The following is a 16916-nucleotide window of genomic DNA, read 5'->3' as shown; positions in this document are numbered from 1 at the left end:
GTGGACAGCAAATCTGATACAAATTTTTCACAGTACATTAATTCCTTTCTGGGGCCTTCCCCATTTGGGGGCTTGAGGGGTCTCCCTGCTGGTGTCAAAAGCTTTTCTTTTTCAGTAACCTCAAAACCTTGTGGCTAATCCATGTCTCCATATTTACAGATGACCACAGTCACCACTGCAGACATGTGACTAACTCCAAAACTTCATGTGGTCAATACTCTTCTTCTTGGCTCCCACCACAACAACCCATATACACAGACACAGGCTCCCACAGACAAGATATGCACGACCAAAGGACCACATATATTAGGACCACAAGGCAAAGAGATACAGATCCTCAAGAACACATTGAGGCAGCAGTAGGCATGGCCATGGCCATCTCCACTCCCACCATGGACCATGATAATTCCCCAGAATGTGACCACCCTACACACTCAGGCCCAAACAGGAGACCAGCACAGCAAGACACATCATTTCTCATAGAGCTCTATTGTGGCATATAATAATAGGTACTCTATATAAATTAAATTAAAAATAAAGCTCCAGCAGGTTGCACACATTGGCTGTTAATAAATATATCTCTGGGTAATTGTGCCCCAAGACCAGCTCATGACCACTCTCCCTCATCCAGAGAATTATACAAAAATAAATACAGGCTCGGGGGTTGGGGGGGGGCATGCCTGGTTCCATTCTAAAATTTCTCACAGGATCTGCCATTCCTTCCACTTCACAAGCTCTACTGCGGGAAGCCTGGCGCTGACTTCAGAGAGCTCAGAGCTGGGAAGGCCTCTCTCCAGTCAAGCACTCTCAAAACCAAAGGACCGAAGTCCCTCACTACACAGGCTACATCTCACCTCTTCGGGGTGACAGAGGGACTGCAAATCTCCAGACCCCCAAGAGGAGGAAATCTGCTGTCACTGATCCTACAAGCAGTCCCTACGAGAACCAGGCCAGAGAGAGGCACAGCACAAGCACCAGAAGGGACATACCACTGTGCAAAGCCACAGGAACCACAACTAGCCCAGCCAGGACACCCAGAGTTTGAGTCAAGGGCCCCCAAAGCTGAGGAGCCAATCCACACATACATTCTGCAGGAGCTGCTGCCATGGGAGACCTCTCTGGGGACTCAGGGTTTAGGCTTCCACCCTCTTCATCCTGGGAGGTCACATGAGGGTTGGCTACCCTAGAAGGACAAACTTCAGTCCCCAGGGGACTAAGGAGAGCAGCGCTCTGCTCTGGCAGAGCTGGGGCAGCCGGCTCACGATCAGAAATAGACAGCAAGCTGCCTGTCCACCCAGTAGGAACCTCCATCCAGGCTTCTGTCCCAGCCTCCCCTGGGGACCTGGTCACCCCAACTATGGGCGTATTCATATGCAAAGAGTTGACGTCCTTGCCCACCCCTTTCTCTGGATTCTCAGTAAACTGTCCCTGTGTTCCCAGAACCACAGGGCTGTCACATCTGGAGCCCCCAGCCCATGGGAGCCACACATCTCCCACAGAGCGCGCCCCAGAGAGGATTTCTGGAGGTGATTCCTTAGGGCTGTCTCCGTCAGGGCTAGAGGGAGTGATGGAGAGCCCCTCTTCGCCCTCCCCCTCGTCATCAGCGTCCTCAGTATCCTTGATGAGCTCCACGCCACACCCCAGGCGCGCATAGTGCAGCGTGATCTCCTCGGCCAGGGCACTGTTCAGGGCCCTCTCAGGGCCAGGCCACTTCAAGATCAGGTCACGGTCCGTGAGTATGCCCAGGGAATGGCTGGGGGATGTCCCCCCATCTGTAGAGCCCTCCCCGCCACCCCCTGCTGCCACAGCAGCCCGCAAGCGGCTCAGGTGAGACAGGTAGAGCTGCTCCAACTCCTGGTCAATGGTGTCCTCACCAAGCAGCTCCTCCAACCCACTCACAATCTCCAGACCCCGAGCGGGCTCATCTGTCACAGCCCCCACCGTGGGGGCCTTTCGACCCCCTCCGCTTTCCCACGTGGCCTCCACCTGGTGCTGAATGGGTTCCAGGAAGGGCCCAGTGACTCTATCGCTTGCATCTGGCCCTGAGGCCTGGTCCCTGGGAGGGCCACGCAGGCCACGGGTAGATGGAGGAATCCTGATGGCTGGTGTCTGGAGGACCTCTGTAAAAGCCACAGGTGGGTTGCTTCTGGGGATGTCACCTTCTTCTTGAGGGTTTCTGGTCACTGTAGCTTCAGAAACCTGTTTACAATATGTGCATAGGGAAGTAGAAGAGGGGAGGGAACAAGAAGAGACAATAAGAACTGGTAACACCCCACACCCAGTCCCTAGAGTTTTCCAGGCAAAAATATGTCCAAGATCCCCCTGTGATTCTCTAGCTGCCGAAGACTTGATCATGTTCAGGCAAGTACACAGAGACCTCTTCTTGCGGTGGCAGTGCTAAGTGATTCACTGGGTATCTGTACTCAGTGAATGACTGTCGGGAACAAATGAATTCATGATGGGTTTTCTCTTTTTAAAATATTTATCTATGGGTTAGCAGGATTGCTTAGTGGTTAAGAGCACTGCCTGCTCTTCCAAAGGTCCTGAGTTCAATTCCCAGCAACCACATGGTGGCTCACAACCATCTGTAATGAGATCTGATGCCCTCTTGAGGAAGAGACCTGGTCAGTCGTCCTCATCAACTTAGACCATGAAACCCAATATGGACAAGTTCGACAGAACCACCATATACGGACTGCCCATGCATGCTTCAGCATTGCCAGGGCATACATTTCAAAATTTCAATTTCAGGATGGGTAACAGCATTTGCTGCCAAATATGATAACCTGAGTTTGATCCCCAGGGCCCCTGTGTTGGAAAGCAAAGCGCCAATCCCTACAAGTTGCATATATACACACGTAAATGTAATAAAACTTTACTATTTACATCTAACTGTCCTTGAAAACAAGGCTCAGTCTAGTAGCAACAGTCCCGCTGAAGCCCATCTGAAACTCCAGACAAGCTTCTCCACTGAAAGGAACCAAGGCTTCTTAGTAAGACTGCTTTTTCCAGGTTTGGTGCAGGCAAAGTACAAGACCATGATATATAATCATAGCGAGACGTGAGAAGAGGTTCACAGAATAACGGGAAGTGCTAATAAGTACAGAGATACTTCCATGTAACCATGAAAATAAGCAAATGCAGTGGATTCAGAGTCAACAAATAAGTTTTGAATCCATGAATGAATGAACGTGTCTTAATTTTCTTCAGAGAAAAAGTCCAGCCAATAAAAGAAGTAGAATGATAGAATTTAATAGAACTTAATGGAATGAGCTCTGTTCAAGTCAATTTCATAATGCTAGACAACACTGAACAAATCTATTTAGCAAAAATAATGGTTTAGTAAATGCAATTTAATAAAACACCAAAGTAAATCAGATTAATAAATTAATGAAAATAGAGTAAGAAGGTTACTGTTAGCAAGATGGCTCAGTAGGTAAGGGCACGTGCCACCAAGCCTGGGAGTCTGAGTATGATTCCCAGGACCCACCCCACAGAAGGAGAGAACTAACTCTTACAAGTTGTCCTTTGGCCGTGACACACATACACTGTGGCATGCACACACCTGTGCACATACACAGATACACACACACGATAAATTAATAGCCGGGCGGTGGTAGCGCACGCCTTTAATCCCAGAACTCAGGAGGCAGAGGCAGGTGGATCTCTGTGAGTTTGAGGCCAGCCTGGTCTACAAGAGCAAGTTCCAGGATAGTCAGGGTTGTTACACAGAGAAATTCTGCCTCGCAAAACCAAAATAAATAAATAAATAAATAAATAAATAAATAAATAAATGTAATTTTAAAAATTTTAAATAGAATAAGAAATGTGGTATGTAAAAAGGAGGTTGGGGAAGGGAAGGGAAGGGAATGGGAGGAGAGGGGGGAGTGGAAACTGTGGTTGGTATGTAAAATAAAGTTTAAAAAATTAATAAAAAAGAAATGTGTTTCCACCTGAATGTAATCAGCCAAACCCAAACTGCATAGAACTCTACATGACAAACAGGGTTTAGTAAACAAACTGCAATGAAGAAACTTTGGGATATTAAAAAGTAAAGACACCTATTGAGAGGAAATATAATGTATCAGCTGGGCAGTTTAATCTCAGCACTCAGGAGGCAGAGGCTGGCGGATCTCCAAGTTCAAGGCCAGCCTGGTCTACAGAGTGAGTTCCAGGACAGCTAGGGCTACATAGAGAAACCCTGTCTCAAAAAAAAAAAAAGAGAAAGAATAGGAAAAAAGAAAGAAGGAAGGAAAAATGAAAAGAGAGAAAAAACAGAAAAGGAAAAAGAAATACAATTTATCACCTTGTTTGGGTCCTGGGAATATGCATAAGAAAATTGGATCACTAACCCAATCATTAATGATATGAAGGAACACTGTTAATTTTCAGAGGTGTGATCGTGGCACAATCATTTCTGAGAAACAAACTACAGAATTCACAAATTGAATGGTATCTGAATTTTTTTCAAAATCATTCTCTAGGAAATGGGAAGGGAAAGAGCTATGCTATAAAGTAGGAATGGGAACATACCAGTATGTGTCGAAGCTGGGTGATGAGTGTTCATTATACTAGGCTCTTTACTTTTATATATACTTTTACTTTAAAAGTTTTATACACAAAAGTTAAAACACACACGTTTCCAATGTCTCCTCCTCCCCTGCCAACAGCATCACGATTCACCAGTTTCCTCTTCCCTGGTGTCCCTGCTTCTCACCCTCCTCCAACAGGGTCAGTCCCACAGCAGACCACATTCCTCCTCTGCTCAGGACCCTCCCTCGTCTCCTCCTCACTGAGAGTGAAAATGCCTAAGTCTCACCTTGCCTCCCGTGCCCCACCTCCCTGATCTCACTCCTCACCGCTCCACTTTGCCCCCCCCCACTTCATTCTACTTTCACAATAGTCTTCTTTGTTTTTCTTGTTTGTTTTTTCAAGACAGGATTTCTCTGTGTAGTCCTGGCTGTCCTAGAAGTTACTCTGTAGACCAGGCTGGCCTTGAACTCAGATTCACCAGCCTCTGCCTCCCAAGTGCTGGGATTAGAGGCTGTGCCACCACTGCCTGGCTCAGTCTTACTTCTAGCATACAGGAGTCAAAGCACACCTTAGGAACTTGGCACTTGCCTGGAAGGCTCTTCTCTCAGTTTGTCATGAGGCTCATTCTCTCATCTTTAAATTTCTCCCAAGCCTCATTTCTCAGGCCCCTCCATCCTCCATTCCCCCTTCCATTCCCCCTTCTTGCTCTCCCTCCCTCCATTTTCCCTAAGCATTCATCTTCATTCAGATACAATATATGGAATTTATTATTTCATTATGTCTCTGCCCAAACATGTAATCCCCTTAAGGATGTCATTTGTGTTAAGTTTTCAGTGTCTATAATATGGAACAAGTATTCCCTAACTGTTTGCTAGTTAACAATTAAACCCAATGAATAATTTCAGCCTTCGCTTACCCTCATCAAATTCTGGGATTTGTGATCTCACTCCCACCTCCAACTCTACCTCTAGAATAGACAAGAGCTTGTCAGCTCTACCACTGGGTCCAGTTGTGGTCACACTGGGAGCTATTTATCAGGCTATTCATACCGAGGTTACAGGACCTGCTTACCTGAAGTGTCATCTGGGGCCATGGACGGAGAGGGGTGGGGGCCACCAGGGGACCCAGTGACTCTTGAACATCAGGATATTCTGCCAGAGAGAAGAGAAGGGCAAGGTTGAAGCAAGACAGATATACAAGCAGCCTCATCCTGTTCATCTAGGAAACCAACTGGAAGTTTGCACTGGAAGCTTTGTGTGGCAGTCCAAGGAAGGTGACCTTTTCTTTTTTATAGAAAGAAACAAGGAGGAAAGAAATGGTAAAAGGCCACTAGAAAGGTTAGGTGACATAGCTCCGTAGCAGAGCATTTGCCTAGCACACACGGAGCCTGGGTTCTACCCCCAGCACCATGAAAAAGAGTTACGGTATGAAAATGGGCCAGAATTCCCAAAGCCTGGCAGATGCTTACCCCCAAGGGGAGTGTCCTCCATGTTCTTCATCCTCAGCTCCTCCTCAAGAGGCCTGTAAGGCAGATGAGACAGCACATAAATCTGACACCCTGAGAGGACAGTTCTGCCACCTATGGGCACTTTCTGTGCCTCTGTGGTGACTCATCTTCACCTAACAGCTATTTTCTCTTCTGCTACTTTTAAATCCCTTGACCATAAAAGTCCTATACACTCACTGTAGAAATTTTACAAAATACAGAAAAACATAAGGATGCCTGAAGCAAAACAATCATGCGAGCCAGAGGCAACCACTGTTACTATTTGGAAAATTTCATTCCAGACATTCCCTGAAACCATTTAGATTCTGCGAACATGCTTTCCCAGCTGGCTTTGTCCATTAAACAGCAAGAGACATCATTATCGGCTTTTGCAAATATTGAAAAATGGCAGGCTTTATGCTCCTATCAAATGGCCTTACCATTATCTATGTAGCCAGTCCCTTCCTACTGAGTAGCTAGCTTGTTTATTTTATTGTTACAAACCAAATATCGATGGGCAGTTTGGGACCATTTCTTTAGGGTTTGCTCCTGGCTATCACAGAAGCTATTTTTAAGGAAAGGGCAGGCAGAAAAGACTGGGGGACACAGGAAACAGCAGAGGCGAAGAAGGAAGGCAAAGAGAGAATAGGAATGGGAAGGGAGCCCAAAAGGCCTGTGTCCTCCTCTCCACCCCTCCTTGGCCCCCAGACCAGTCTGGCAGGACCCATCGCCTCCTTGTATACAACATAGAGAGCATAGGGAACTCCAGAGTAAGAATCGAAAGCCAGATATCTGGCCTGGCACAGAGCAGTAGCTAAATCAATGGGAGAAATCTATTGGTCTAACTGCTCCTCTGGCAGCCAAGTAAGATCCTTGAGTGGCCTAAGCCAAGTATGTCAGCCAGATCCTACCAGGAATAGGACTTAATCATGGCACAATCACTGTTCATATTCCTACATGGGAGTCTCAGATGTTTACAAATAAGGCAAATGAAGGAAACAATGATTACAAGAGCAATGATATCAGGGTTCAGAGACCTGAGGGGAACTGAAATGATCAACTCTTTCTTCCTAAGAGCTAACAGGGCGCTGCTCACGCTTTTGAAAAGGGCTGCAACTGAGAAAATACCTAATCATATGCCTCACTCACCAAAATTATCTCCACAGAAACAGAATGCCACTAGCAGGTCTGGGCACAGTGCTCTGGTGTTAGCCAATGGGGTACATGTGTTACATGTACCGATTTAATAATCATGGTGACCGCAAGCCAAGAGCGTATAAATTCTTTGAAGTGGGCAGTGGATGATGAAGCAGAGGCTAAAACTGATGGCTCAAGGCTCCACGGGCAGGATCAAAACCCAGAGTTAACCAAGCTCATGCTGTTTGGATAAGAGACTGTGATTGTATAACCCAACCTCCAGCCCTGTCTAGAAATGGAGGCAAGAACCAATAATAACAGACAAGTAGATGCCCTCTCTCCCTCCCTCCCTCTCAAGAGGATTGTTTTCCAGCAGCCCATCGCCCACAGTTTCATTATTTGTCCAGTTCCGTGGCATGCATGGCTAGACTACTACCAGAGAGCAGTTACAGGAACCTGTTATCAGCACCCTGGAAGAAGAAGCTTTAACTAATACAAGGGGCTAGAGTCTAGAATCATTGGAAGGGATACTTAGTCCTTTTCTGTAGTCTAGGACTCGTGCATTTCAACAGAGGTGTTTTTGTCTGAATAGTAGAGAGCCTATGGCAGGCGGCTCTGGGAGCCCAGCCAGAAACTTCCACACAACACAGATGAGAAGATTCAGGAAAAACGACTTTAGTCCTGAGCCAGTCTCTTCAGTTGGTCTAAAATCCGGGCCTTTGGGTCTACAGCTCCCTGACTTCCGCCTGGCAGAAACACTTGCCTTAGTTTTTGCTCTTAGATCATCTTACTGAGGTCTTCTAAAGTAAAATCCTTCACAAACCCCCCAACTGGACAAAAAGGCAGCCCTTCCTCCCAGGCCAGCTCTACACAAGCATCCTGTAATCTGGCTTAACCCTGACATGTATGACGACCAAGCTTCGGTTAGGTATACATGTGCATGAAAAGAGACACAAGCAGCAGCCACTAGCAGAAGAGACTTCTAGGCAGATGAAGAAAAATAAATTTAAAAAGAAGTTCTTCAGCCACCACACCTCTTCCACTGCTAAAGCCTTCCAAATACAGCCCAAACCACGATCCGCCAAGTCAGCAGAAGTAAGCAAGTTGTTTTCCCAGCCTCAAAGAGTTGGGAAGAAAAGGAGTCAGGGGAGTCAGGGGCCATTGCGCCTCACCTCCTCCACTGTGGGCCTTTTTGTTACTACATCAAAGTCGTTTGGAAAGCCTTTCTTCAAAACAGCAACCTCTCCCTCTCCCAAATGTAGAAACTAAGATTGAAGGAACTGTGTCTCCAGCCACTAACTACACTCCATACTGATAACATTCAGAAACGGCCCCACTTGAAGACACTGCCTCAAACAGTAGGCAGGGTGTGTGTGCGCATGCGTGCGTGCGTGCACGTGCGTGTGTGCGTGTGTGCGTGTGTGCGTGTGTGCGTGTGTGTGGTGTTTGAACGGTCTTTCATGGTAACCATTTTGGAGGCAGCTGTGAGTGCAATCAAAATGAGGAAAGGAAGGGAACGTGTAAGTGCACCCTGACTCACAGAGCAGTAACAGTTCTTAGAAAAATGGGGAGGCCGATTAAGAACAAAACTGTACCTGCAATGTGCCTTTTAACTTTCAAGAATAAAACCTGCTCTTTTGGCACCAGTCCCACAAATGCCATGTGGCATCCTCTCAAGGGCCGTGAGTACACAGTAGGCCAGGCCACACACTGCCGGGGATGTGTTGGCATGCTTTATCTGAGTGTCTGTGAACATTTATTAGTCAAGTCCATCTTCTCTAGAATGGAGTACTCTATTGGGTGTGAAAATCCTTCCTGCCACTAAGAAACTCAATGGCTGCTTGACTTGAGAAAGTGGTAGCAATGGCCCCAGGCCAGGCCAGCCAAGGCAGAATAGAAAGATGAGTTGCCAGGAAGAACGAATGAATGAGCAAATGAGGGCTCACAAGTCCCAAAGAGAAATGCAAAGTAGCCTCAGTCCTATCACTGCCACCACTGTCCTCTGGGTCCTGTGTGAGCACTCCCAGCCCTCCAAGTTTCAAAGACGTTTACTTGCCCAAAGTGGGTCATGTGCTGAACCCCAAAGGGAAACACCGCAGTGCCCGGCTCCCATGGAGACAACCTGATGATGCTGTCTGGGGTGGGGGAAAATGGCTTCAGAAAGTTGCTCCGAGATACCTGGAATTCTAGTTACCCTAAGCCATGTGCTTTGGGGTGGGGCAGGGGGTTGGGTGAGGAGGCTGTGAAAGCCACCAAGTTATGTAGAACACTGTCTTGCCTTCAACAAGTGTGAGCCCCAACTCTAGGTCTCGTGCACTGTGGAGCAACTTACCATACCTCAGGCTTCTTTTATCTCACTGACACTTCTATAGTCACGGCCCAAGGTGAGAAAACCATTTTTCCTCCTAATCCAGCACATCCACATGAGTAAATACAGACACTGAGAACTGAAACAGTTGTCCTCCAAAACGATACTTACCTCTACTGCACGGCATTACGTACTGTGCTAGCTCCTACACCATTTCCAATGTTTGTTGGAAGCTAGCAAACTGATTTTGCATCTCAATAAATGGCCAGAAAATGCAATGTTGAGTAATCCCAGCTCTACTGCGTGCCAGCTGTGTGACCTGGGGCACAGTACCTAACTGCCTGAACCTCAGTCTTCTCGTCTAAAAGAGATGATAGTAATATTTCACCGAGTTGTTGAATAGACTTGGGGAGCATGAAAAGCACCGATAAAGTGCTTACAACTAATTCCTTCCGAATTCCCACTCAAAGAAACTGAGGCTCGTAAGAAGAAAGGCAACTTGTCCAGCCATGCCCAGCTGGAGGACCTCTCGGCTAGCCTAGCTCTGCAGTTCCAAACTGAGAGCTGCTACACAGTCCCAGCCCCCTGCTCTGCCACTCCAGTATGCAGCCTCCAGCCCACAGCCTTAACCACGATGCCCTAGCAGTTTTCTGTGGAACAAAGGGACATCACTTTCGCATGAAATCCTCTCTCCATACAACTCAGATGAGCCCTAGCCCACCCTGTTTCAATTCATGTCCCTCAGGCTGTCGGCTCAGCTATGACTCAGCTACCCATTCAGTCACAGGGGCACTTAAAAACCCCTGAGGCGTTGCTGTGCATCAGGGATAGTGACAGGAGACACACTGGTGAGCAAACCCAACTATGAAATTTAGAATTTGATATGGAGACACTTGAAAAAATACTCAAACTCATTATTTCAACAAATATTTATTGAGCACCTACTAAGTGCCATGCACCATGGCAGGCCCGTGAGAATACAGTGGTCACCAATGCAGAGCACGTCCCTACCCCTCACGGAGCTTACAGTCTTGCAGTGCAGTCAAACAATAACCCCTACTAAAGGTCTCGCTACAGACTGAAGTCAGAGCCCCTAGAAAAGGAAGGAGCATGCTAGAACACTAAGCCCTGGCACACACTAGAATCAGCAAGGGTTTAAGGATGCTTAGAAAACAAATGAGGGGCGTGTGTGGTCAGGAAATAAGAGGCTGTTTGGGAGCGGTGTGTGGGAGACAGTTAAGCATGAGAAAGCTAAGGATTCAGTCAAGTGAAGACATCAAGTTGGTAAGTGAAGCTGAAAGAATGAGAAAGAGAAGGGCCAGAGATTTCTGCGGAAAACTAGCAGAGTGTGGTGGTCCCAAGGCCAGGGACAGAGGAAACAGAAGGAGGACTAGTCAGCCATTTCAAGAATGAATAAAAGCCACAAAGCCATCTCAGTTTGACCAAATCCAGAGACTACTAAACATGTGAGGTGAGCAAGTAGAGGAAGCAAGCACTGGCGACTTTCGGGTAAAGGGACAAGGGTGACCATTAGGTACTGACCAGAAGAAGCAGAGGGCAAGGTGGCTGGCTAAGACAGAGGCTCTGGCCTGAGGATAGGTCAGCAGAGAGGACAGGATGAGAGGGACAGGGAAAGAGTTAACAGGACAGAAATGAGGCTTATGATCTCAGATTCTGGAGCAAATGGCAAAAACTGAAGCTCTGGAGCAAAGAACAGGGACTAGCCTAAAACGGGGACAATGTGAAGGGTGTCGGTGTTCAGAGGTGGGGGCTCTAAGCAATAGGGAGTTCCATTCTGATGGTTCCTATTATGTTTGGGGAAGCAAAAGGCAGAGTCTGAAGGTAAAGAATAAGTGAGAGGATCCCATGAAAGAGGAGCTGAGGGTGAATCAGTGAATGCACAAGATTTCCAGGCAGGGTGGACGGCACTCCTGAACTTGGGGTAAGGCTCCCAGTAGGCTCTGGGGCATTCTCTAACTTGACCTAACCGTGATGATCAGTGATACAAATAAAACTAGGAACTTAGAGAGGCTGGGGTGGACAGGCTGCCCTGAGGAACCACTCTTAGAACTGAGGGGTCTACACGAGGAGAATTTGAGGGGTACAGGACACACATTCTCAGGGAAACAAACAGTATGAGCAAAGACCCGAAGCAAGAGGAGTGACAGAAGGGACGTGGTGACAAGAGCTCAGGAACAGAAAACAGCGTAAAGCAAGACTAGATGACAGCAGAAGGCAAGCTGGAGAACAGAGAGGGGGGTAAGGGCCCATCAGACTTTGGTTGATCTTTATTTTGAAGAGGAATAGGACATCTCCTCAGAGTATTAAGCCAAGACAGACCAGAAGGCCTCCATCCGTTACCAGACCTAGCACCGAGGACTCCAATGCTATTTACTCACGCAGTTAAGAGGGATTAAAGCAGTCTAGCCCACAGAAAGCAGTCAAGAATGAGAGTATACAAAAATATTCAGCAAAGTTCCTAGCAAAGAAAAGGAGCTCAGCCATGTGTCACTTGGTAAGGCTTGACCCTACCTTGCCACCTGGCTATAGTACAAGCCCTTGGGTATCTTAGATCCAGTCTGGGTCTTCTTTGCTTCTTCCTAACCCTGTGCTCAGCACATAACAGGCCCTACAAAAAATGCTTGTTGATGGAGTATCTCTAAACCTAATGGGTACTGAAAACCTGGTCCTGCAACCCAGGGAAAGCATGCCTGAGCCTCTGGACTATATCCTCATGGCTGCCAAACATCTCCGCTGACCCCACCTGTCACGGCCCAGCTGCACAGTGGGCCTGCAGCCAACATTTCTGAAGCCCTCTACAGCAGGCCTCCCACAGATAAGAAAAGGGTATCCCCTGAGGTCCACCACCATTTCCCCAGAGGGCTAGATCACAGGGGGTAGCTATTCTTCAACAGCACTCCAAATCAGCAGCAGCACAAAGGCCTTACAACAATAATAAGTTGAAATGTACTTGCCAAGAAAGCCACCGACCTACAAAGAAAACCTTATCGCTGATCTTGCAGTGCACACCAGCCTCCCCTTTGCAAGAGCTGAGATCAAAAGATAAAGAAGCTATCAAAAAGCCATCTGCCCACTTAAAATATTATCTCAAGTCACGTTGGGAACCACAAGCATGGGGCCAGCTACCAAAACAATTGTCTAAATGAACTACTTCAATTTCTCCTTAAAACCACCCATGTATTTTAAAAGAAAAACACCCTCTCCACCCACCACGGCCTAGCAAGGTTTTGATTTGTCTGTTCCCTTCCTTTCACACTCTTGAAAATGACCAAACTTCAATACCCAAACTGTCATATCTTACAGACAGGGCTCCCATAACTGCCAACGGGGGTGAGAAGTGATTGAAATGAAGGCGATTCTGGGGGCACTGGAACTGCTCAGTCTCTCAGTCTGGGTGGTGGTTATAGAAGTGCAAACATACATGTAAATCTTCTGAGCCATGCACTCAAGATCAGTACCGCCATGTGGGTATACCTCAATAAAACATCAAGCACACAAAACAGGTACAGGGGAAAAGATGAAGACCTAAAAACACCACCCGTGAAATCCAGAATTTGCTTTTAAACTAACATCCTCAATATTTCCTCCCTGCGCTCACCATTTACTAGCTGAGTGGCTTTAAGGAAGCTGGATCATCTCCCTGAGCTCCCCATCTCCCTGTCAACTAGGACTCAGTATCCTACCTACAACAAACAGCACATTCAGCTGGCCTTCAGAGGACAACGGACCTACCACTCTTACCAGCACCAGTAAACGCTGACCACTATACCTTTCACAGCTAGTTATGCCTCAGTTACCTTGTCCACAGTTGCTGCATCCAATTAAACCACACAATGCCAATGCCATCCCTCTCTGAGAAGTGAAGAACTGAGAAGAGACCATACATCAAAGCTGAGTTCAGGAAGGGAATCCATAGAATGTGAGTATCTAAATATTAACGCTAATTAACACCGCTTTGGCATGACTTGGAACTAGGCTAAACCCTGAATGCTTTTACTCACCCTGTGCAGTACATGCCGTAATTACATATTTTACAGATGAGGGCATACTTAGTTACCTCCACACAATGCAGTTAAGAATTGGCTAAGGTCACAACACTAGAAAGGGGCAGGCCTAGGTTTTGAACCCAGGTAACCTTACAGCAGAATCCAAGTTCTCAACCCTTCAAGGTCCATCAGCTAAGAGCTAAACCGTTCAGAACCATTCACAACAAGCCCCTGACCACAACCAGTCAATCCCACAACACATCATGCAGCTTCCAATGGTCAAAAGAGCAACCTCCCATTCCCATATCCATTTTCGGTCCTCAGAGAAGGAAAACGCATACATTTCTCAGAGAACTAACTGACCCAAGGAGTCACCTCACCTACATGACCACAAAGAGAATCAGGCCTAGCAGCTGGCCTTGAAAAACTTATAGCCCTGGTTAAGAAGACCTAGAGAAGCATTCTATCAGTCTCCTGGGTTATAAATGGTCCTTTCTCCCAGCACCTGAAGCTTATGGGAGGTGTGCAAAAAAAGACATGAGCTTCAAGTCCACTTCTCATTAGCTTCTGCCTCTGCCAAAGCTAATGCTTCCATTTGAGATTATGGCCTCAGTCCCTCACCTCTACAGGAGGCCTCAGACTACTAAACAGTTTAAAAAAAAAAAGCTTGCATAGACTTCAAGGCCAGAAATGGTTGAAACTAAAAAGCCAAGTACCACCACTTCCTCAACCAGTTTCCCCACCTCTGTAACTGACTTCCTGCCATGTCAGATAGGAATCAGATTCCACACCCCACACTGGGAGACCCTTAATCCGCACCATCAAACCGCATGCTCTCTCCACTCCAGCACACCAGCTGTCATTCATACCAAACTCATAACCACCTCAGGACGTTTGAACTTGCTGTTCCCACTGCCTACGTCTTCCTTCCATGTATGTCACTGCTCCATGCCACTCAGGGCTCCATGCCACCTCCTTGGTAAAGTCCTACCTGTTCCACTCTCTATGAATTCTCTCTTCCATAACTCTTCTTTATCACCGTCTGAGACTGAGCACAAGAACTCACTCAACGCGTCTACAGCAGCCACTCCCTCTCCAGAGCCTTAACTCTATTTTTTTTCTTCTCAGCACTAACCTTAGCCCTATTTATCTTATCTACTTGTTTGCTTTTTCATACTGTTTCCCACAGGAGCCTAGCAGGATGGTTGAGGGCAGGGAAGGTGTCTGTCTTGTTCAGGGCTTTACAGTGAAACTCAATAATGGATGATACCCCGGTACTTAAAACAGTGCCTAGCACATGTTTGACCTCCCCTACTCTTTGATCAAATGCACCCTCCTCCCTGTCCTGAAGAGCAGGCCTGGGGGGAGGGGGGGCTCCTGGAATGGGATGCTTGTCCTCCATTCTACATCCAGCCCTGTGTTGGCGGAGGTGGCGCTGGCAGACATTACCTGCGCCTCACCGGCTTCATGCAGCTCTTCAGCTGCCTGGCCTCAGCCTCCACAGGCCCCTGGCACTCAGGCTGTGGCTCCAGCTGCTGCAGCTGCTGCTGCTGGGGCAGCCCTTCGGCATCAGTGGGTGTGGGAGCGGGTGCGATCCGGAGCAGGACAGTGTAGTTGCGGCCATGGTTGTTGGCCCAGAAAGTGCCCTCGGGGGTCTCATAGCGCACCACGAAGTCGAGGCGCGCCCCATCGCCCGCGCCCTCAGCAAAGGGCAGCTGGAAGGCAAAACGGTCAGTGCGGCCACCGTCGTCGGGCGAGGAGGCAGACATCTGGCCAGGGCCCAGGCCTAGACCCGAATCCAGGAGGGGATCTCCTGCTCCTGTTCCTCCCACTCCTGCCCCAGGCGGGCTGCGTGGGACATAGCGCGCTGGGTGGTCGCAGAAGGAAGCCCAGCCGTCGTGCGAAGCCCGCACGTGCACCGCCTTCTCGAAGGAGCGGTTCAGCACGCGCACCAACCCGCGCACCACCGGCGGGCGCCCCCCAGGCACCCACACCCCGGAACCCCCGGGGACCGCTCCAGGAGGCGGCAGTAGCGCCTCCAGCTCCACCATCACACGCCCCAACCGCTCCAGACGGCCCAGCGCGGGCGGCAACGAAAATGTGGGCACCAGGTAAAACCCCCCGCCAGCGGGAACGGGGCACAGCGGCGAGGGATCGGGGCAAGCCTCCTCTTCCTCCTCCCCTTCATCCCCATCCTCGCCATCATCGTCCTCATCAGCCCCGCCGATGCCGCCATCTTGCCCGGTCGCCGCCGCCATCTTGCCCGCCCCGGGCCCGCCCCACGGCCGGTAGCGGCGTAGCTGCGCCAGAGGCAGCCCCAGGGCCTCGTCAGCGAACAGCACCCTCCGCGGGGCCACCGCCGCCTCAACCGAGGCGCGGGGCTCTCCCGCAGCCGGCGACGGGGGCGCGGGATGCCGCAGCGGTGGCTCCACAGGGGCCGTGCGCGCCATATCGGCGGCGGCGGCGGCGGCGGCACCGACGGCACCGGCGGTGGGACCGGCGGGGGCAGGGCCTGAAAAGGCGGGCAGCCAATGGGAAGGCCAGGGCAAGGGGATGGGGCTCCAGCCGAGCGTAGGCGGCGAAATGAAGACAGGTACAGCTCACAGCCAATGGACAGCCACGCGGGGGTGACGTAGGCAGTGACTGCCGAGCAGGAGAAGCTAGCAGCCAATGAGGACGCCCGAGCGTGGGCGGTGTGGGAGGCGGGATGATCGCCGAATCAATGGAAAGGCCGGAGTCGGGTTAATGCGGGACCGAAGACGTAGCTAGCAGAAGTGTGGCAGTTAGTGGGAAAAACCTAAGCACGAGCGGCGTGGTGGGCAGCGGAAAGATGGAATGGATACAGGCGATGGGGGCAGCGGGGAGCGAACCCAGAGGTCCAAAAAGTGGGAGATCCGCAGGTTGCGTAGGCGGTGAGACGTAAGAAAAATAAAAAGAACAGCCAATGGAGAACTGCATGCGAATGATGTAGAGGCAGGATGACGATAATGATAGCATTGAGCCAATGGAGAGTCTTGTGAGAGGGCCCTGTGGCTTCAAGGGGCGGTAACAGGGTGAATCTAGCCAATACAGAGACCAAAAGGAGGCTGGAAGATATTGTGTGTGCAAACACGGAGGCGGGACTGTAAGGGGGAAGGGCCTTGAGCATGTAAAGAGTGAAGGTGGGAGCAAGAAAGAGATGGGGGAGCCAGGGTGAAGGCTGTGAGTCTCCCGGCAGTGCCAGTGTGGGATTAACCAATACCTAAACGGGAGAATGTAGCCGGATGGAGACTCTAGAGGCAAAATGGGAAAACAGAGCCAAGGATGGTAGTGTTGGTGATGTAAAGGAAAGCGTAAGTGGCCAATACGCAGGTTAGAGTGGAAGAAAGTGCGTGGACGGCCTGAGCTACTGAGGGGTTGAGCATAGAATCAGAATTCAGGCAGCCAATAAAATGACTAGGCCTCT

General features: G+C 49.1%; 1 protein-coding gene across 1 annotated transcript; it reads right to left on the bottom strand.

Moving 5' to 3' along the window:
- Window positions 1–273: 273 nt before the first annotated feature.
- On the bottom strand, window positions 274–15921 carry Ppp1r3f (protein phosphatase 1 regulatory subunit 3F). Its single transcript, XM_038317477.1, has 4 exons — window positions 14921–15921; window positions 6002–6054; window positions 5605–5684; window positions 274–2199 (listed from the first exon to the last, which is right to left on the bottom strand). The coding sequence occupies exons 1-4, from the start codon at window positions 15919–15921 to the stop codon at window positions 937–939; spliced, it is 2397 nt and encodes a 798-aa protein (XP_038173405.1). The 3' UTR covers window positions 274–936.
- Window positions 15922–16916: the final 995 nt, after the last annotated feature.

Source organism: Arvicola amphibius, chromosome X, assembly GCF_903992535.2.
Source record: "Arvicola amphibius chromosome X, mArvAmp1.2, whole genome shotgun sequence".
Lineage (NCBI taxonomy): Eukaryota > Metazoa > Chordata > Mammalia > Rodentia > Cricetidae > Arvicola > Arvicola amphibius.
Note: the sequence above shows the minus strand (reverse complement) of the source record. Positions and strands in the feature narration are given on the sequence as shown.